The sequence below is a fragment of the Salmo trutta genome, chromosome 12 (assembly GCF_901001165.1).
Source record: "Salmo trutta chromosome 12, fSalTru1.1, whole genome shotgun sequence".
In the NCBI taxonomy this organism is placed as follows: domain Eukaryota; kingdom Metazoa; phylum Chordata; class Actinopteri; order Salmoniformes; family Salmonidae; genus Salmo; species Salmo trutta.
This window is the reverse complement of record NC_042968.1, coordinates 97,006,146-97,024,199: the sequence shown is the minus strand read 5'-3', so window position 1 is coordinate 97,024,199 and position 18,054 is coordinate 97,006,146. Positions and strand designations below refer to the sequence as shown.

Sequence of the window (18,054 nt, the reverse complement as noted above, 5' to 3'; positions counted from 1 at the left end):
TAAAAACTGCAACATCTTACGTTTCACTGAGACGTGGCTGAACGTTCTTGATGATCCGATAAATGGTTGATTTAGGTGCAATTTTACTGGCAACAATATCCTTGCCTGTGAAGCCCTTTTTGTGGAAAGCAATGATGACGGCACGTTTCCTTGCAGGTAACCATGGCTGACAGAGGAAGAACAATGATTCCAAGCACCACCCTCCTTTTGAAGCTTCCAGTCTGTTATTCAAACTCAATCAGCATGACAGAGTGATCTCCAGCCTTGTCCTCGTCAACACTCACACCTGTGTTAACGAGAGAATCACTGACATTATGTCAGCTGGTCCTTTTGTGGCAGGGCTGAAATGCAGTGGAAATGTTTTTGGGGGATTCAGTTCATTTGCATGGCAAAGAGGGACTTTGTAATTAATTGCAACTAACTTCAGATGCCGGAACACAGACCAAGAACTAAAAAGGTTGTACGAATTTTAAGATAGGATAGCCTGAACATGCTAAAGTTGGTTTGGTGTCTCTAGCCTGAACATGCTAAAGTTGGTTTGGTGTCTCTAGCCTGAACATGATAAAGTTGGTTTGGTGTCTCTAGCCTGAACATCCTAAAGTTGGTTTGGTGTCTCTAGCCTGAACATGTGAAAGTTGGTTTGGTGTCTCTAGCTTTTCAAGAACTACTGAGTTATTTCATGATAATGTGGCAAATTAAAAAAGATTATAGTTTATAAAGGTTATAAAAGGTTAGAATTTGAAGTTAGGAGAAGCTGAACGTTTTAAGTTGGTCTTGTAGCTTAATTGGCCATGGAGCAGGACCATTTAAAATAGCAACCACTGTATTGCTATGGTTCTCATTCAAACCCCTGTTCATTTATGCAAATTTAAAATGGTTATAGTTCCAAAAATATATATTGTATCATATATCATTTGTAGGGATGTCCCCGACTAAAAAAAAATATTGGTTGACCAGAGAATGATGTTCTTTGGTCAAAATTTTTAAAAGTGTATTTTTCAACATATAGACACATCCTATGTGTTTTAATCATATCAACTACTCTACATGACCAAAAGTATGTGGACACCTGCTCGTCGAACATCTCATTCCAAAATCATGGGCATTAATATGGAGTTGGTCCCCCCTTTGCTGCTACAACAGCCTCCACTCTTCTGGGAAGGCTTTCCACTAGATGTTGGAACATTGCTGAGGGGACTTACTTCCATTCAGCCACAAGAGCATTAGTGAGGTCGGGCACTGATGTTGTGTGATTAGGCCTGGCTCACAGTCGGCGTTCCAATTCATCCCAAAGGTGTTCGACGGGGTTGAGGTCAGGGCTAAGTGCAGGCCAGTCAAGTTCTTCCACACTGATCTCAACAAACCATTTCTGTATGGACCTCGCTTTGTGCACGGGGGCATTGTCATGCTGAAACAGGAAAGGGCCTTCCCCAAACTGTTGCCACAAAGTTGGAAGCACAGAATCATCTAGAATGTCATTGTATGCTGTAGCGTTCAGATTTCCCTTCATTGGAACTAAGGGGCCTGAACCATGAAAAACAGCCCCAGACCATTATTCCTCCTCCACCAAACGTTACAGTTGGCACTATGCATCCGGGCAGGTAGCGTTCTCCTGCCAAACACAGATTTGTCCGTCAGACTGCCAGACGGGTGTATCTGAAATAACCGAATCCACTAATTTGAAAAGGTGTCAATATAGGGTATATGCACTGAGCTTGTCTGATGCTTTCAGTTAACTGTTTGATGAAATAATTAAGACACACAGATGACTAGAGGGAGTCTGACCGCAATTGATTTAAATGTGCCGGGCTCAGACTTTCTGCACTGTATAAAAAAAATTACAAATATGACAGCGAGTGACTGTGTGACTAGCATCAGCTGTCTCTCTCTGCTCCCAGCTGCAGCGAACATAACAGAACATCAACAGTGTTAATCGTGCTGTCCATGTTTCTGAATCTGCCAAATCATTAGACACTTCTGACTGAAAAGTTCTGTTACCAAAATACTTCATTTGTTTAGGAAAAAACATTCCTTATCGCCTCAACCCTTGCTCTCTTTAAGTGGCACATATATGCATCGCATGCACTTGACCAATAGGGCCTGACCTATAGCATATCATAATCACGTTAATAAATTGGTTATAACAAACTTCGAACATGTGAAAATGGATGCGATGTGACAAATAAACTCGAAACAGGGAATGTTTGGTTTCTCGGGAGGTAAAGGGGAAGTCAGATGTGTGGAATAAATGTGACTAGCTGTGGAAAACACTGGAGATGAAGAAAATAAGGTGAGGAGCACACGCTGCGTGCATGTTATGTGTGCCAACAGGTGCTGTTAGATTACAATATCATTTTTCTGACCGTTTGGAACAATGTAAACACTGAATAAACTATAAACATGCCAGAGAGTCGGTAGTAAGTTGTTGTTTTGGGGAGGAGGGGCTTTATTACAGCAAAGACTAAAAACTGCCGACATGGAACGGTTTATTTAGTCTATTATGTATGTGAATTATTCAAGGGTTGCTTTGTTATTTTATATAAAAACTAAAATGCTTGATTGCATTTCAAATGATGAATAACTTTCATGCTGTGTGATGACAAGAACTAATTAACGATTGATTGATTGATTGATTGATTGATTGATTGATTGATACAGTAGCCTATAGAAGTATTGAAATGTGGGCCTAAGTAAGTTACAGTATTGAGACTTAACAGGATGCGCTCTTAGGCCTACAGCTCCATGGTGGTTATACAAGGCTATTATACAGAGCCTACTAATGTTAACGACATGGTGGTTCTACAAGGCTATTATACAGAGCCTACTATTATTGTAATACTAACAATCTCAAGGAGATCAAGAAAAATTTGATTATTATTATAAATATTATATTTATGACAATTTGGAACAGTGTAAACAACACTAAATAAACTATAAATAATACAAGAGAAGCTATTCTAACACAAAACAAAAAGTAAAGCCTTTATTACAGCAAAGACTAAAAACAGCCACATTTGTGAGCCTGTTTATCCAACATGTTGTGGTTGTGTGAGTCTTGGTGCTCAGGGAATCAGTAGGCTATTAAACAAACACTCAAACAGGCAGCAGAAGTAGGATCTGTCTTATTTCTGTAGAAAAATATGGATGATTTATAAAGCCAGGCACATTTAACAGTTAGTCTACTGATTATAGACCTAATTAAGTTATGGTTTCCTCTTTCCTCACTTTTCTTAGACAATTTAAGGAAAGGGCTGTTTTCTCGTCTCCTAACTCCACTGCTGCCTCCGCCGCATTGTTCTCAACACCAATATCCTGGTTAACTTCGCTGTTATGCACATAACACGTTCTAGGAACAGGTGCCAATTCAACAGCACACTGATGTGTTTCAGAACCATGGACAGGGACCACTATCCAGCGCGGGATAAAATAATATTTATTAATGATTCACCATTGTTACGTAATATAACATGTTGTGGTAATATAATAATTTCAATAGCACATGTTTTAGACTGATGGACTGTGCCACCCCCACGGCCTCCACAATGGATCAGTCCACTCAGACAGACATTTTTTATTTATTTTTTGCTACTGCTTGACTAAAGAAATCTAGGTCGACCAACAGCCTATCAACCAAACAATCAACCAGTTGATTAAATGGGGTCAGCCCTAAGCCTTTAACAAGCAATCTAAGTTGGGCCAGTCTGAACAGTTAACAGTTGGTTTGGTGTTGATAGTTTAAACCAGTGTTGGGCCAGTCTGAACAGCTAACAGTTGGTTTGGTGTTGATAGTTTAAACCAGTGTTGGGCCAGTCTGAACAGTTAACAGTTGGTTTGGTGTTGATTGTTTAAACCAGTGTTGGGCCAGTCTGAACAGCTAACAGTTGGTTTGGTGTTGATAGTTTAAACCAGTGTTGGGCCAGTCTGAACAGCTAACAGTTGGTTTGGTGTTGATAGCTTAAACCAGTGTTGGGCCAGTCTGAACAGCTAACAGTTGGTTTGGTGTTGATAGTTTAAACCAGTGTTATTCAAACTTTTTCAGCAGGGACCCCATTTCCCCCCAATCATTTCTGGGGACACAATTTTTTCCCCAATAATTTATTGCCCTCCCACCCCACCCCAAATCTAATGTCAAGCTTAAAATCCGTAACTTGCAGACTTGTTTACGCTGTTGTGCGTTTTTGTTGCCGTTTTTACTTTGCTACCTGACGGTTTTTACTTTTTCATTACCGTATATTTTTACTAAGTAACATTAACATGATGCCTTCTAATTGCAGTCGTTGTACTCATAATATACAGGAGAACGATCGCCTTACGGCAAGGATAGCTGTGCTGCAAGCCCAGCTTCAGACGCAATCGTTAGGCAAGGGTCATTTCAGTGTAGGAAAGGATAAAACAGCGTCTGTGCCACCAGTAAGTACAGATAGTAACGTTAGTATAAACCCCCTCGCACGGTCCCCGCAGCCGGACATCTTTCTCATGGCTTCTGGAGGGAAACGCTGTAGGAATGCTCAACCGGTGTCGCTTATTCAGCCGACAGAAACTTTCAACCGGTTCTCCCCGTTAAGCGAGTCGGAGTCGGAGGCCGAGACTTCTCTGGTCTCTGCTCCTCCCGTTGTGGGGTCTGAGACGCCGACGGCTCCCACCATTAGCTCTGACAAATTGAAAACCCTAGTCATTGGCGACTCCATTACCCGCAGTATTAGACTTAAAACTAATCATCCAGCGATCATACACTGTTTACCAGGGGGCAGGGCTACCGACGTTAAGGCTAATCTAAAGACAGTGCTGGCTAAAGCTAAAACTGGCGAGTGTAGAGAGTACAGAGATATTGTTATCCACGTCGGCACCAACGATGTTAGGATGAAACAGTCAGAGGTCACCAAGCGCAATATAGCTTCAGCGTGTAAATCAGCTAGAAAGATGTGTCGGCATCGAGTAATTGTCTCTGGCCCCCTCCCAGTTAGGGGGAGTGATGAGCTCTACAGCAGAGTCTCACAACTCAATCGCTGGATGAAAACTGTTTTCTGCCCCTCCCAAAAGATAGAATTTGTAGATAACTGGCCCTCTTTCTGGGATTCACCCACAAACAGGACCAAGCCTGGCCTGCTGAGGAGTGACGGACTCCATCCTAGCTGGAGGGGTGCTCTCATCTTATCTACGAACATAGACAGGGCTCTAACTCCTCTAGCTCCACAATGAAATAGGGTGCAGGCCAGGCAACAGGCTGTTAGCCAGCCTGCCAGCTTAGTGGAGTCTGCCACTAGCACAGTTAGCGTAGTCAGCTCAGCTTTCCCCATTGAGACCGTGTCTGTGCCTCGATCTTGGTTGGGCAAAATTAAAAATGGCGGTGTTCGCTTCAGTAATCTTACTAGTATAAAGACCTCCTCCATTCCTGCCATTATTGAAAGAGATTGTGATACTTCACATCTCAAAATTGGGTTACTTAATGTTAGATCCCTCACTTCCAAGGCAGTTATAGTCAATGAACTAATCACTGATCATAATCTTGATGTGATTGGCCTGACTGAAACATGGCTTAAGCCTGATGAATTTACTGTGTTAAATGAGGCCTCACCCCCTGGTTACACTAGTGACCAAACCCCCCGTGCATCCGGCAAAGGCGGAGGTGTTGCTAACATTTACGATAGCAAATTTCAATTTACAAAAAAAAAAAACAACGACGTTTTCGTCTTTTGAGCTTCTAGTCATGAAATCTATGCAGCCTACTCAATCACTTTTTATAGCTACTGTTTACAGGCCTCCTGGGCCATATGCAGTGTTCCTTACTGAGTTCCCTGAATTCCTATCGGATCTTGTAGTCATAGCAGATAATATTCTAATTTTTGGTGACTTTAACATTCACATGGAAAAGTCCACAGACCCACTCCAAAAGGCTTTCGGAGCCATCATCGACTCAGTGGGTTTTGTCCAACATGTCTCTGGACCTACTCACTGCCACAGTCATACTCCGGACCTAGTTTTGTCCCATGGAATAAATGTTGTGGATCTTAATGTTTTTCCTCATAATCCTGGATTATCGGACCACCATTTTATTGCGTTTACAATTGCAACAAATAATCTGCTCAGACCCCAACCGAGGAAGATTAAAAGTCGTGCTATAAATTCTCAGACAACCCAAAGATTCCTTGATGCCCTTCCAGACTCCCTCTGCCTACCCAAGGACGTCAGAGGACAAGAATCAGTTAACCACCTAACCGAGGAACTCAATTCAACCTTGCGCAATACCCTAGATGCAGTTGCACCCCTAAAAATTAGAAACATCTGTCATAAGAAACTAGCTCCCTGGTATACAGAAAATACACGAGCTCTGAAGCAAGCTTCCAGAAAATTGGAACGGAAATGGCGCCACACTAAACTGGAAGTCTTCCGACTAGCTTGGAAAGACAGTACCGTGCAGTATCGAAGAGCCCTCACTGCTGCACGATCATCCTATTTTTCCAACTTAATTGAGGAAAATAAGAACAATCCGAAATTTCTTTTTGACACTGTCGCAAAGCTAACTAAAAAGCAGCATTCGCAAATGGAGGATGGCTTTCACTTCAGCAGTAATAAATTTATGAACTTTTTTGAGGAAAAGATCATGATCATTAGAAAGCAAATTACGGACTCCTCTTTAAATCTGGGTATTCCTCCAGGGCTTCATTGTCCAGAGTCTGCACAACTCTGCCAGGACCTTGGCTCAAGGGAGATACTAAAGTGTTTTAGTACTATATCTCTTGACACAACGATGAAAATAATCATGGCCTCCAAACCCTCAAGCTGCATACTGGACCCTATTCCAACTAAACTACTGAAAGAGCTGCTTCCTGTGCTTGGCCCTCCTATGTTGAACATAATAAACGGCTCTCTATCCACCGGATGTGTACCAAGCTCACTAAAAGTGGCAGTAATAAAGCCTCTCTTGAAAAAGCCGAATCTTGACCCAGAAATTATAAAAAACTATCGGCCTATATCGAATCTTCCATTCCTCTCAAAAATTTTAGAAAAAGTTGTTGCGCAGCAACTCACTGCCTTCCTGAAGACAAACAATGTATACGAAACGCTTCAGTCTGGTTTTAGACCCCATCATAGCACTGAGACTGCACTTGTGAAGGTGGTAAATGACCTTTTAATGACGTCAGACCGAGGCTCTGCATCTGTCCTCATGCTCCTAGATCTTAGTGCCGCTTTTGATACCATCGATCACCACATTCTTTTGGAGAGATTGGAAACCCAAATTGGTCTACATGGACAAGTTCTGGCCTGGTTTAGATCTTATCTGTCGGAAAGATATCAGTTTGTCTCTGTGAATGGTTCGTCCTCTGACAAATCAATTGTAAATTTCGGTGTTCCTCAAGGTTCTGTTCTAGGACCACTATTGTTTTCACTATATATTTTACCTCTTGGGGATGTCATTCGAAAACATAATGTTAAATTTCACTGCTATGCGGACGACACACAGCTGTACATTTCAATGAAACATGGTGAAGCCCCAAAATTGCCCTCGCTAGAAGCCTGTGTTTCAGACATAAGGAAGTGGATGGCTGCAAATTTTCTACTTTTAAACTCGGACAAAACAGAGATGCTTGTCCTAGGTCCCAAGAAACAAAGAGATCTTCTGTTGAATCTGACAATTAATCTGGATGGTTGTACAGTCGTCTCAAATAAAACTGTGAAGGACCTCGGCGTTACTCTGGACCCTGATCTCTCTTTTGAAGAACATATCAAGACTGCTTCAAGGACAGCTTTTTTCCATCTACGTAACATTGCAAAAATCAGGAACTTTCTGTCCAAAAATGACGCAGAAAAATTAATCCATGCTTTTGTTACTTCTAGGCTCGACTACTGCAATGCTCTACTTTCCGGCTACCCGGATAAAGCACTAAACAAACTTCAGTTAGTGCTAAATACGGCTGCTAGAATCCTGACTAGAACCAAAAAATTTGATCATATTACTCCAGTGCTAGCTTCCCTACACTGGCTTCCTGTTAAGGCAAGGGCTGATTTCAAGGTTTTACTGCTAACCTACAAAGCATTACATGGGCTTGCTCCTACCTATCTTTCCGATTTGGTCCTGCCGTACATACCTACACGTACGCTACGGTCACAAGACGCAGGCCTCCTAATTGTCCCTAGAATTTCTAAGCAAACGGCTGGAGGTAGGGCTTTCTCCTATAGAGCTCCATTTTTATGGAATGGTCTGCCTACCCATGTGAGAGACGCAGACTCAGTCTCAACCTTTAAGTCTTTACTGAAGACTTATCTCTTCAGTAGGTCCTATGATTAAGTATAGTCTGGCCCAGGAGTGTGAAGGTGAACGGAAAGGCTGGAGCAACGAACCGCCCTTGCTGTCTCTGCCTTGTCGGTTCCCCTCTTCCCACTGGGATTCTCTGCCTCTAACCCTTTTACAGGGGCTGAGTCACTGACTTACTGGTGTTCTTCCATGCCGTCCATGGGAGGGGTGCGTCACTTGAGTAGGTTGAGCCACTGACGTGGTCTTCCTGTCTGGGTTGGCGCCCCCCCCTTGGGTTGTGCCGTGGCGGACATCTTTGTGGGCTATACTCGGCCTTGTCTTCGGACGGTAAGTTGGTGGTTGTAGATATCCCTCTAGTGGTGTGGGGGCTGTGCTTTGGCAAAGTGGGTGGGGTTATATCCTGCCTGTTTTGGCCCTGTCCGGGGGTATCATCGGATGGGGCCACAGTGTCTTCTGATCCCTCCTGTCTCAGCCTCCAGTATTTATGCTGCAGTAGTTTATGTGTCGGGGGGCTAGGGTCAGTCTGTTACATCTGGAGTATTCTCTTGTCTTATCCGGTGTCCTGTGTGAATGTAAATATGCTCTCTCTAATTCTCTCTTTCTTTCTTTCTTTCTTTCTCTCGGAGGACCTGAGCCCTAGGACTACCTGGCATGATGACTCCTTGCTGTCCCCAGTCCACCTGGCCATGCTGCTGCTCCAGTTTCAACTGTTCTGCCTGCGGCTACGGAACCCTGACCTGTTCACCGGACGTGCTTGTTGCACCCTCGACAATTACTATGATTATTATTATTTGACCATGCTGGTCATTTACGAACATTTTAACATCTTGACCATGTTCTGTTATAATATCCACCCGGCACAGCCAGAAGAGGACTGGCCACCCCTCATAGCCTGGTTCCTCTCTAGGTTTCTTCCTAGGTTTTTGGCGTTTCTCAGGAGTTTTTCCTAGGGAGTTTTTCCCAGCCACCGTGCTTCTTTCACATGCATTGCTTGCTGTTTGGGGTTTTAGGCTGGGTTTCTGTACAGCACTTTTGAGATTTCAGCTGATGTACGAAGGGCTATATAAATAAATTTGATTTGATTTGATTTGAATGTAGATTTTTACATCAACAAATCACTTTTAGTTCATTGCATTTTCATCTCTTATCAAAATGAAAATAAAACAATAAATACATTTACTCATTAACATTTTCTTTCAAATGATCTTTCTCAACAACGTTTGTATATTGTCCTATACAATAATATGTAGTGTTAATAGTGTTTTTACATTTTGGCGACCCCCACTGCAGTTCCCAGGGTCTCGACACTTCCACTGCTCTAGTCTCTCTCATCAGGCTAACTTCAGAACCATGGAAACAGACCCAGAACTAAACCTCTACTAATCTACTAAACTAACTACCTAACTAACTACTCAACAAGCTAGCTAACTGGTTTGGTAAAGGAGAGTAACTGAGCTAAGAAAGACCCCAAATAATGTTACAGACAGAAACAAGCACACACACAACTCTTCCAGTGCTAGCTAGCTAGCTAGGTTGTAACGGTACCTCATTGAAGCCGTCCTGGTGAACATCGTCCAGCCGAATACCTTTACAGAGCGACGGGTTCATCCTACCGTCTACTCGAACCGGGCGACAGACGGGCCGTTATGTTAAACTACCGCTAGAGAACATACAAAGCAAGTGTAGCAGATGAGGAAGCTGCACTGAGTAAAGTTAACGGTAGCCCCGTTAGCTAGCTGATATCATAAACGTACATGTCTCCCATGGAAACCGTGAGAACATTCTCCCTGCGCTTGTTGAAACGGGATACGGCGAGAACCAGTGCGCAGGCGCAGCCTCCGCGTCCCCGTCGCCATGGTAACAGCGGGCGGATCCCTCGGGCTCGGGCTGCAGCCGGAACACGTGCATTTCCTCCCTCTGACCACAGAAAACGGATATGCAGTTTGATTGCTATCTTAAGTGGAGATCCAAAATCATAAACGTTACCCCCTCGGCCCTCGATTTAGCTCGAGGTAGTGAGTGAAGTATTTTGATATTATGGGGTTGGTATGACCCACAATTCAATGCAAACTGTAGTCAAGTGTCAAACTCCGGTGGCCTGGAAAGTGTATAACTTAATCAGCACAGCTGCATTTTTGGCATGTGAGACAATGGCTGGGTTTCAAACACATAAAAGACACACCCTCCTCCACATTATACCCTTGAGGGAATCACCGCAGCCATCTTTGCAGTCCTTCCAAACAATTAGCCAACAAGGGAAGTTGGAAATGTAAGCCCCTCAGCCCTAACAATTATTTTCCCTCCAGGGTCTGAAACGACCCATAATTAAATTTGCTATGATTGTACATCCGCTAAGAAAGTCAGCCAAAACGTAAAACCAACATCAATATGGAGAAGTCAACATACAAGTGTAAGTAAAAACAAATGTAAATAAGTTTGACATTTTGCTACTAATGGACATGGCAAAAACACATATTGTTAAAGTAATTCTGTTTTGTTTGGGTAGCTATTGGAAACGTTAGCTAGCGAATACAACTTTCCCTGACATCGCACTTATACATCTTAATTTAATTTACCTGATATCGTCGGATGGCTAGTATACGATGTCTGCGGATGCGTTGTCTTCTAGCCAAGACATGAAATGCATCATAATTGACTGTAATACATATCAATCACAAACCACAGCTACCGGTGGTTCCATGATGACTGAAAACACAAAGGTACAAACTCCGAATGCACACAAAAAAAACAAAAAAAAAACAACCACAACACACAAAGGGAGGGTGGGGAGGGTGACAAAATGCTCTAGTGCTAAACCCAGAACCTTACTATCCCTCAGATCCTCCAGCAGCGGAGGTGGCTCTGGTTCAGGGCATAACCCCCGTTCTGCCTGCAGATCCCTCCGCTTCTGTAACACCGGACCGTGGATCGTTATCGGAGGAATCGGACTGTAGATCATTACCGGAAGCTCTGTGCTGCAGACCGCCGCTGAAGACTCCGGGCCGAAGAGCGTCGCTGGAGGCTCCGGACCGAGGAGCGTCGCTGGAGGCTCCGGACCGAGGAGCGCCGCTGGAGGCTCCGGACCGAGGAGCGCCGCTGGAGGCTCCGGGCCGAGGAGCGTCGCTGGAGGCTCCGGACTGAGGAGCGTCGCTGCAGGCCTGATACATGGAACTGGCCTAGGTGGCGCCAGACTGGTAACACGCGAGTGCATGCAGGAGGCACAGGACATACCGGACTATGGAGGCAGACTGGAGACCAGGCATGCTGAGCAGGCCTACTCCTTCCTGGCTGAATGACCATCTTCGCCCTACACCGGTGAGGAGCTTGCACCGACCGCACCGGGCTGTGGGTGCGTATGGGCGATATAGTGCGCATCACCCCATAACCCATTGCTTGTTCATCCACTCTCTCCTCAGCACGCCCGCTCCGCAGTGTTCTCGATGCAAGTACCTCTCTCCGGAATCTTGCGTCGAGCTCCGCGCTTGACTCCTTGACTGGCTCCGGTTAACTCCACGGCTCTCTCCGATAAGCACGGGAAGTTAGATCAGGTCTCCCCCTGACATCGCCAAACTCCCCGGCTGCCTCTCGGTGCATATAGAGCCTCGTAGTATCGCCGCTCCATTTTTGCTGCTTCGATTTCCTCCCTCGGGCGACGATACTCCCCAGCCTGCCTCCAGGGTCCTTTACCATCCAAAATCTCCTCCCAAGTCCATTCCTCCAGATACTCCTTACCACGCTGCTTGGTCCTTTTTTGGTGGGTGATTCTGTCACGGCTGTTCGAAGGATCGGACCAAAATGCAGAGTGTTCGTAGTTCCACATATTTTATTTAACGTGAAACTGGATGCAACACACTAATTACTTGAATACACAAAAAACAACAAACCGTGACGCAGAGAGGAAAACACACTACTCAAAATTAATCACCCACAAAAACAGGTGGGACAAACAACTTAAATATGACCTCCAATTAGAGGTAACGAGGATCAGCTGCCTCCAATTGGAGATCAACCCAAACAACCCCAACATAGAAATAGACAAACTAGAACTAAACATAGAAATAGACAACATAGAAAAACCACCCAAAACACCCCGTCACGCCCTGACCACTCTATAGAAAATTACCTCTTACAAGGGTCAGGACGTGACAGTACCCCCCCCCCCCAAAGGTGCAGACCCCATTGAGTGCTCATAATTGAATTTAATGAAAAAACGACACAGACAAAGAAACAAAACGACAGCCAACAGTCCTGTCAGGTGACATACACTAAACAGAAAACAACTACCCACAAAAACCAGGAAGTAAAAACCCTACTTAAATATGATCTCCAATCAGACGCAACGGGGATCAGCTGCCTCCAATTGGAGATCAACCCAAACAACCCCAACATAGAAATAGACAAACTAGAACTTAAACATAGCAATAGAAAACATAGAAAACCCAAAACACCCCCTGTCACGCCCTGACCTACTCTACTATAGAAAATGACATCTTACTAGGGTCAGGACGTGACACAGAGTTAGAGATAGAAGGCGTGACAGAGAGAGTATCGATAAAAGCAGGTCCAGGACAAGGTAGCACGTCCAGTGAACAGGTCAGGGTTCCATAGCTGCAGGCAGAACAGTTGAAACTGGAGCAGCAGCATGACCAGGTGGACTGGGGACAGCCAGGAGTCATCAGGCCAGGTAGTCCTGAGGTATGATCCTAGGGCTCAGGTCCTCCGGGAGGGGAGGGAGAGAGAATCAGAGGGAGAATACTTAAAATTTACACAGGACACCGGATAAGACAGGAGAATTACACCCGATATAACAGACTATTGCAGCATAGATACTGGAGACAGACAGGGGTGGGTTGGGGGACACTGTGGCCCCCTCCGACAATCTCCCTGGCAGGATATAACCACACCCACTTTGCCAAAGCACAGCCCCCACACCACTAGAGGGATATCAACAGACCACCAACTTACTACCCTGAGACAAGGATTCACAGCTGAACTCGCTGCCAAAGGCAAAGGATATCATGAGTACATCATCTGAATCTATTATTTGTTAACTCTGCCATGAACTGAGCAGCAGCAGTCCAGAACCATCACTAGATCAGCACATTAGACGGGACATTCCTCAATTAAAGGGCCAGATGCACAGTTAAAGGGGAATTACACCCAAAAAAGTCGAAATTTGTTAGTTTTCTTCCAGACGCCCATAAAATGGCCTTATGTGATTTCAGCATTGACATGGACAATTAAATGTTAACTGCAAAGTAGGCTTACCTGGCAGAAGCATATCATGAGTAAGTACATCATTTGTATCTGTTATTTGTTAACTCTGCCATGAACTGAGCAGCAGCAGTCCAGAACCATCACTGGATCAGCACATTAGACGGGACATTCCTCAATTAAAGGGCCAGATGCACAAGTAAAAAATCTTCCAGACAAAAAAAAAGGTATTCAGATGTGATTTAAGCATTGACATCGACCCAGAACATCCAATTTCATTGTTTCTGTATGAACAATTCATTTTGAGAGTGAAAAACAAAACAAAAAAATCTAAAACCAGAAAAATTCACTGAGAAACTATAATTTGGTAAAATCTAAAACTGATGATTTTGTTGTTTTTATAGGGCTCCTTAGTTGGTAATTAACAGAAAACATTAACTTGTACGCCAAGGACCCAGGGAACAGTTGCAGGGGAGAAGAGAAGAATGTGCCTATTTGAAATCTACAAATAATAATATATTTTTTTTAAAGTAGTTCTCTTGCTAGAAAGTTTTGGAGACCCCTGAATTAGTGCCTTGGTAGACAAAGTCCGACCATACGCCAGTCAATCATCCTCCTGGGTTAAACTCAGTGAAGGCAGAGGTTTACTGACGGACTAGTAACCCCACAGAGATCCTATTAAAGTTCTAATATGTAATTCGATGAGTACCTTTTCCACAGGTATCAGACAGATCAGAACACATGACAGGTATCACATCAGAACACAGAGGGAGGAGGTCAGAGACCTGGCCGTGTGGTGCCAGGACAACCTCCCCCTCAACGTGATCAAGACAGAGGAGATGATTGTGGACTACAGGAAAAAGAGGACCGAGCACACCCCCATTCTCATCGACGGGGCTGCAGTGGAGCAGGTTGAGAGCTTCAAGTTCCTTGGTGTCCACATCAACAAACTAACATGGTCCAAGCACACCAAGACAGTCGTGAAGAGGGCACGACAAAAACTATTCCCCCTCAGGAGACTAAAAAGATTTGGCATGGGTCCTCAGATCCTCAAAAGGTTCTCTACAGCTGCACCATCGAGAGCATCCTGACTGGTTGCATCACTGCCTGGTATGACCGCAAGGCACTAGAGAGGATAGTGCGAACGGCCCAGTACATCATTGGGGCCAAGCCTCCTGCCATCCAGGACCTCTATACCAGGCGGTGTCAGAGGAAGTCGGAAGTCTGTCAGAGGAAGTCCTAAAAATTGTCAAAGACTCCAGTCACCCAAGTTACAGCCTGTTCTCTCTGCTACCGCACAGCAAGCGGTACTGGAGCGCCAAGTCTAGGTCCAAGAGGCTTCTAAACAGCTTCTACCCCCAAGCCATTAGACTCCTGAACATCTACCGTAGTCAAATGGCTACCCAGACTATTTGCATTGCCCCCCCCCCTCTCTCTACACCACTGCTACTCTCTGTTGTTGTAATCACTTTAATAACTCTACATGTACATACTACCTCAATTAACCAGTGCCCCCACACATTGACTCTGTACTGGTACCCCCTGTATATAGCCTCCACATTGACTCTGTACCGGTACCCCCTGTATATAGTCTCCACATTGACTCTGTACCGGTACCCCCTGTATATAGCCTCCACATTGACTCTGTACCGTAACACCCTGTATATAGCCTCCACATTGACTCTGTACCAGTACCCCTGTATATAGCGTCCACATTGACTCTGTACCGTAACACCCTGTGTATAGCCTCCACATTGACTCTGTACCGGTACCCCCTGTATATAGCCTCCACATTGACTCTGTACCAGTACCCCCTGTATATAGCCTCCACATTGACTCTGTACCGGTACCCCCTGTATATAGCCTCCACATTGACTCTGTACCAGTACCCCTGTATATAGCCTCCACATTGACTCTGTACCGGTACCCCCTGTATATAGCCTCCACATTGACTCTGTACCGGTACCCCCTGTATATAGCCTCCACATTGACTCTGTACCGGTACCCCCTGTATATAGTCTCACTATTGTTGTTTTACTGCTGCTCTTTAATTACTTGTTACTTTTTTCTTATTATTCTTATCCGTATTTTTTTGAAACTGCATTGTTGTTTGGGGTCTCGTAAATAATTAACCTGTTGTATTAGGCGCATGTGACTAATACAAATTGATTTGATCGGTATCACATCAGAACACAGAAATAAAACACAGAGATAAAACACAGAGATAAAACACATGACAGGTATCACATCAGAACACAGAGATAAAACACAGAGATAAAACACATGACAGGTATCACATCAAATCCAATTTTATTGGTCACATACACATGATTAGCAGATGTTATTGCAGGTGTAGCGAAATGCTTGTGCTTCTAGCTCCGACCATGCAGTAATATCTAACAAATTACACAACATATACCCAATACACACACATCAAAGTAGGAATGGATTAAGACTATATACATACGGACGAGCGATGTCAGAGCGGAACGGACTAAGATACAGTAGAATAGTATAGAATACAGTATATACATATGAGATGAGTAATGCATAGACAGATACAGTAGAATAGTATAGAATACAGTATATTCATATGATATGAGTAATGCATAGACAGATACAGTAGAATAGTATAGAAAACAGTATATACATATGAGATGAGTAATGCAAGATATGTAAACATTATTAAGTGGCTAAGATACTGTAGAATATATACATATGAGATGAGTAATGCATAGACAGATACAGTAGAATAGTATAGAAAACAGTATATACATATGAGATGAGTAATGCAAGATATGTAAACATTATTAAGTGGCTAAGATACTGTAGAATATATACATATGAGATGAGTAATGCATAGACTATGATACAGTAGAATAGTATAGAAAACAGTATATACATATGAGATGAGTAATGCATAGACAGATACAGTAGAATAGTATATAATACAGTATATACATATGAGATGAGTAATGCAAGATATGTAAACATTATTAAGTGGCTAAGATACTGTAGAATATATACATATGAGATGAGTAATGCCAGATATGTAAACATTAAGTGAATGAGATACCGTAGAATAGTGTAGAAATAAGTTCACTTTTGACTGGTACTATATACAGCTGAAGTCGGTAGTTTACATACACTTAGGTTGGAGTCATTAAAACTCGTTTTTCAACCACTCCACACATTTATTGTTAACAAACTATAGTTTTGGCAAGTCGGTTAGGATATCTACTTTGCGCATGACACAAGTAATTTATCCAACAATTGTTTACAGGCAGATTATTTCACTTATAATTCACTGTATCACAATTCCAGTGGGTCAGAAGTTTACATACACTAAGTTGACTGTGCCTTTAAACAGCTTGGAAAATTCCAGAAAATGATGTCATGGCTTTAGAAGCTTCTGATAGGCTAATTGATATCATTTGAGTCAGTTGGAGGTGTACATGTGGATGTATTTCAAGGCCTACCTTCAAACTCAGTGCCTCTTTGCTTGACATCATTGGAAAATCAAAAGAAATCAGCCAAGACCTCAGAAAAAACATTGTAGACTTCCACAAGTCTGCCTCATCCTTGGGAGCAATTTCCAAACGTCTGAAGGTACCACGTTCATCTGTACAAACAATAGTAAGCAAGTATAAACACCATGGGACCACGCAGCCGTCATACAGCTCAGGAAGGAGACACCTTCTGTCTCCTAGAGATGAACGTACTTTGGTGAAAAAAGTGCAAATCAATCCCAGAACAACAGCAAAGGACGTTGTGAAGATGCTGGAGGGAACAGGTACAAAAGTATCTATATCCACAGTAAAACGAGTCCTATATCGACATAACCTGAAAGGCCGCTCAGCAAGGAAGAAGCCACTGCTCCAAAACTGCCATAAAAAAGCCAGACTACGGTTTGCAACTGCACAATGGGGACAAAGATCATACTTTTTGGAGAAATGTCCTCTGGTCTGATTAAACAAAAATAGAACTGTTTGGCCATAATGACCATTGTTATGTTTGGAGGAAAAAGGGGGAGGCTTGCAAGCCAAAGAACACCATCCCAACCGTGAAGCACGGGGGTGACAGCATCATGTTGTGGGGGTGCTTTGCTGCAGGAGGGACTGGTGCACTTCACAAAATAGATGGCATCACGAGGAAGCAAAATTATGTGGATATATTGAAGCAACATCTCAAGACATCAGTCAGGAAGTTAAAGCTTGGTGGCAAATGGGTCTTCCAAATGGACAATGACCCCAAGCATACTTCCAAAGTTGTGGCAAAATGGCTTAAGGACAACAAAGTCAAGGTATTGGAGTGGCCATCAAAGCCCTGACCTCTGTGGGCAGAACTGAAAAAGTGTGTGTGAGCAAGGAGGCCTACAAACCTCACTCAGTTACACCAGCTCTGGGCCAAAATTCACCCAACTTATTGTGGGAAGCTTGTGGAAGGCTACCTGAAACATTTTACACAAGTTAAACAATTTAATGGCAATGCTAACAAATACTAATTGAGTGTATGTAAACTTCTGACCTACTGGGAATGTGATGAAATAAATAAAAGCTGAAATAAATCATTCTCTCTACTATTAT

The 18,054-nt window shown here is 43.5% G+C and overlaps 1 protein-coding gene across 5 annotated transcripts in view; it reads right to left on the bottom strand.

The window, feature by feature from the left end:
• LOC115204708 (dixin-A) overlaps positions 1–10,054 on the bottom strand; it is a 92,062-nt gene extending 82,008 nt beyond the window's left edge. For all 5 annotated transcript variants that reach the window (XM_029770432.1, XM_029770436.1, XM_029770434.1 and 2 more), the window contains exon 1: positions 9,800–10,054. In XM_029770432.1, the coding sequence (XP_029626292.1) occupies positions 9,800–9,862 (63 nt within the window). In that variant the 5' untranslated portion in view covers positions 9,863–10,054. The remainder of the gene's footprint in view (positions 1–9,799) is intronic.
• Between the last annotated feature and the right edge of the window lie 8,000 nt (positions 10,055–18,054).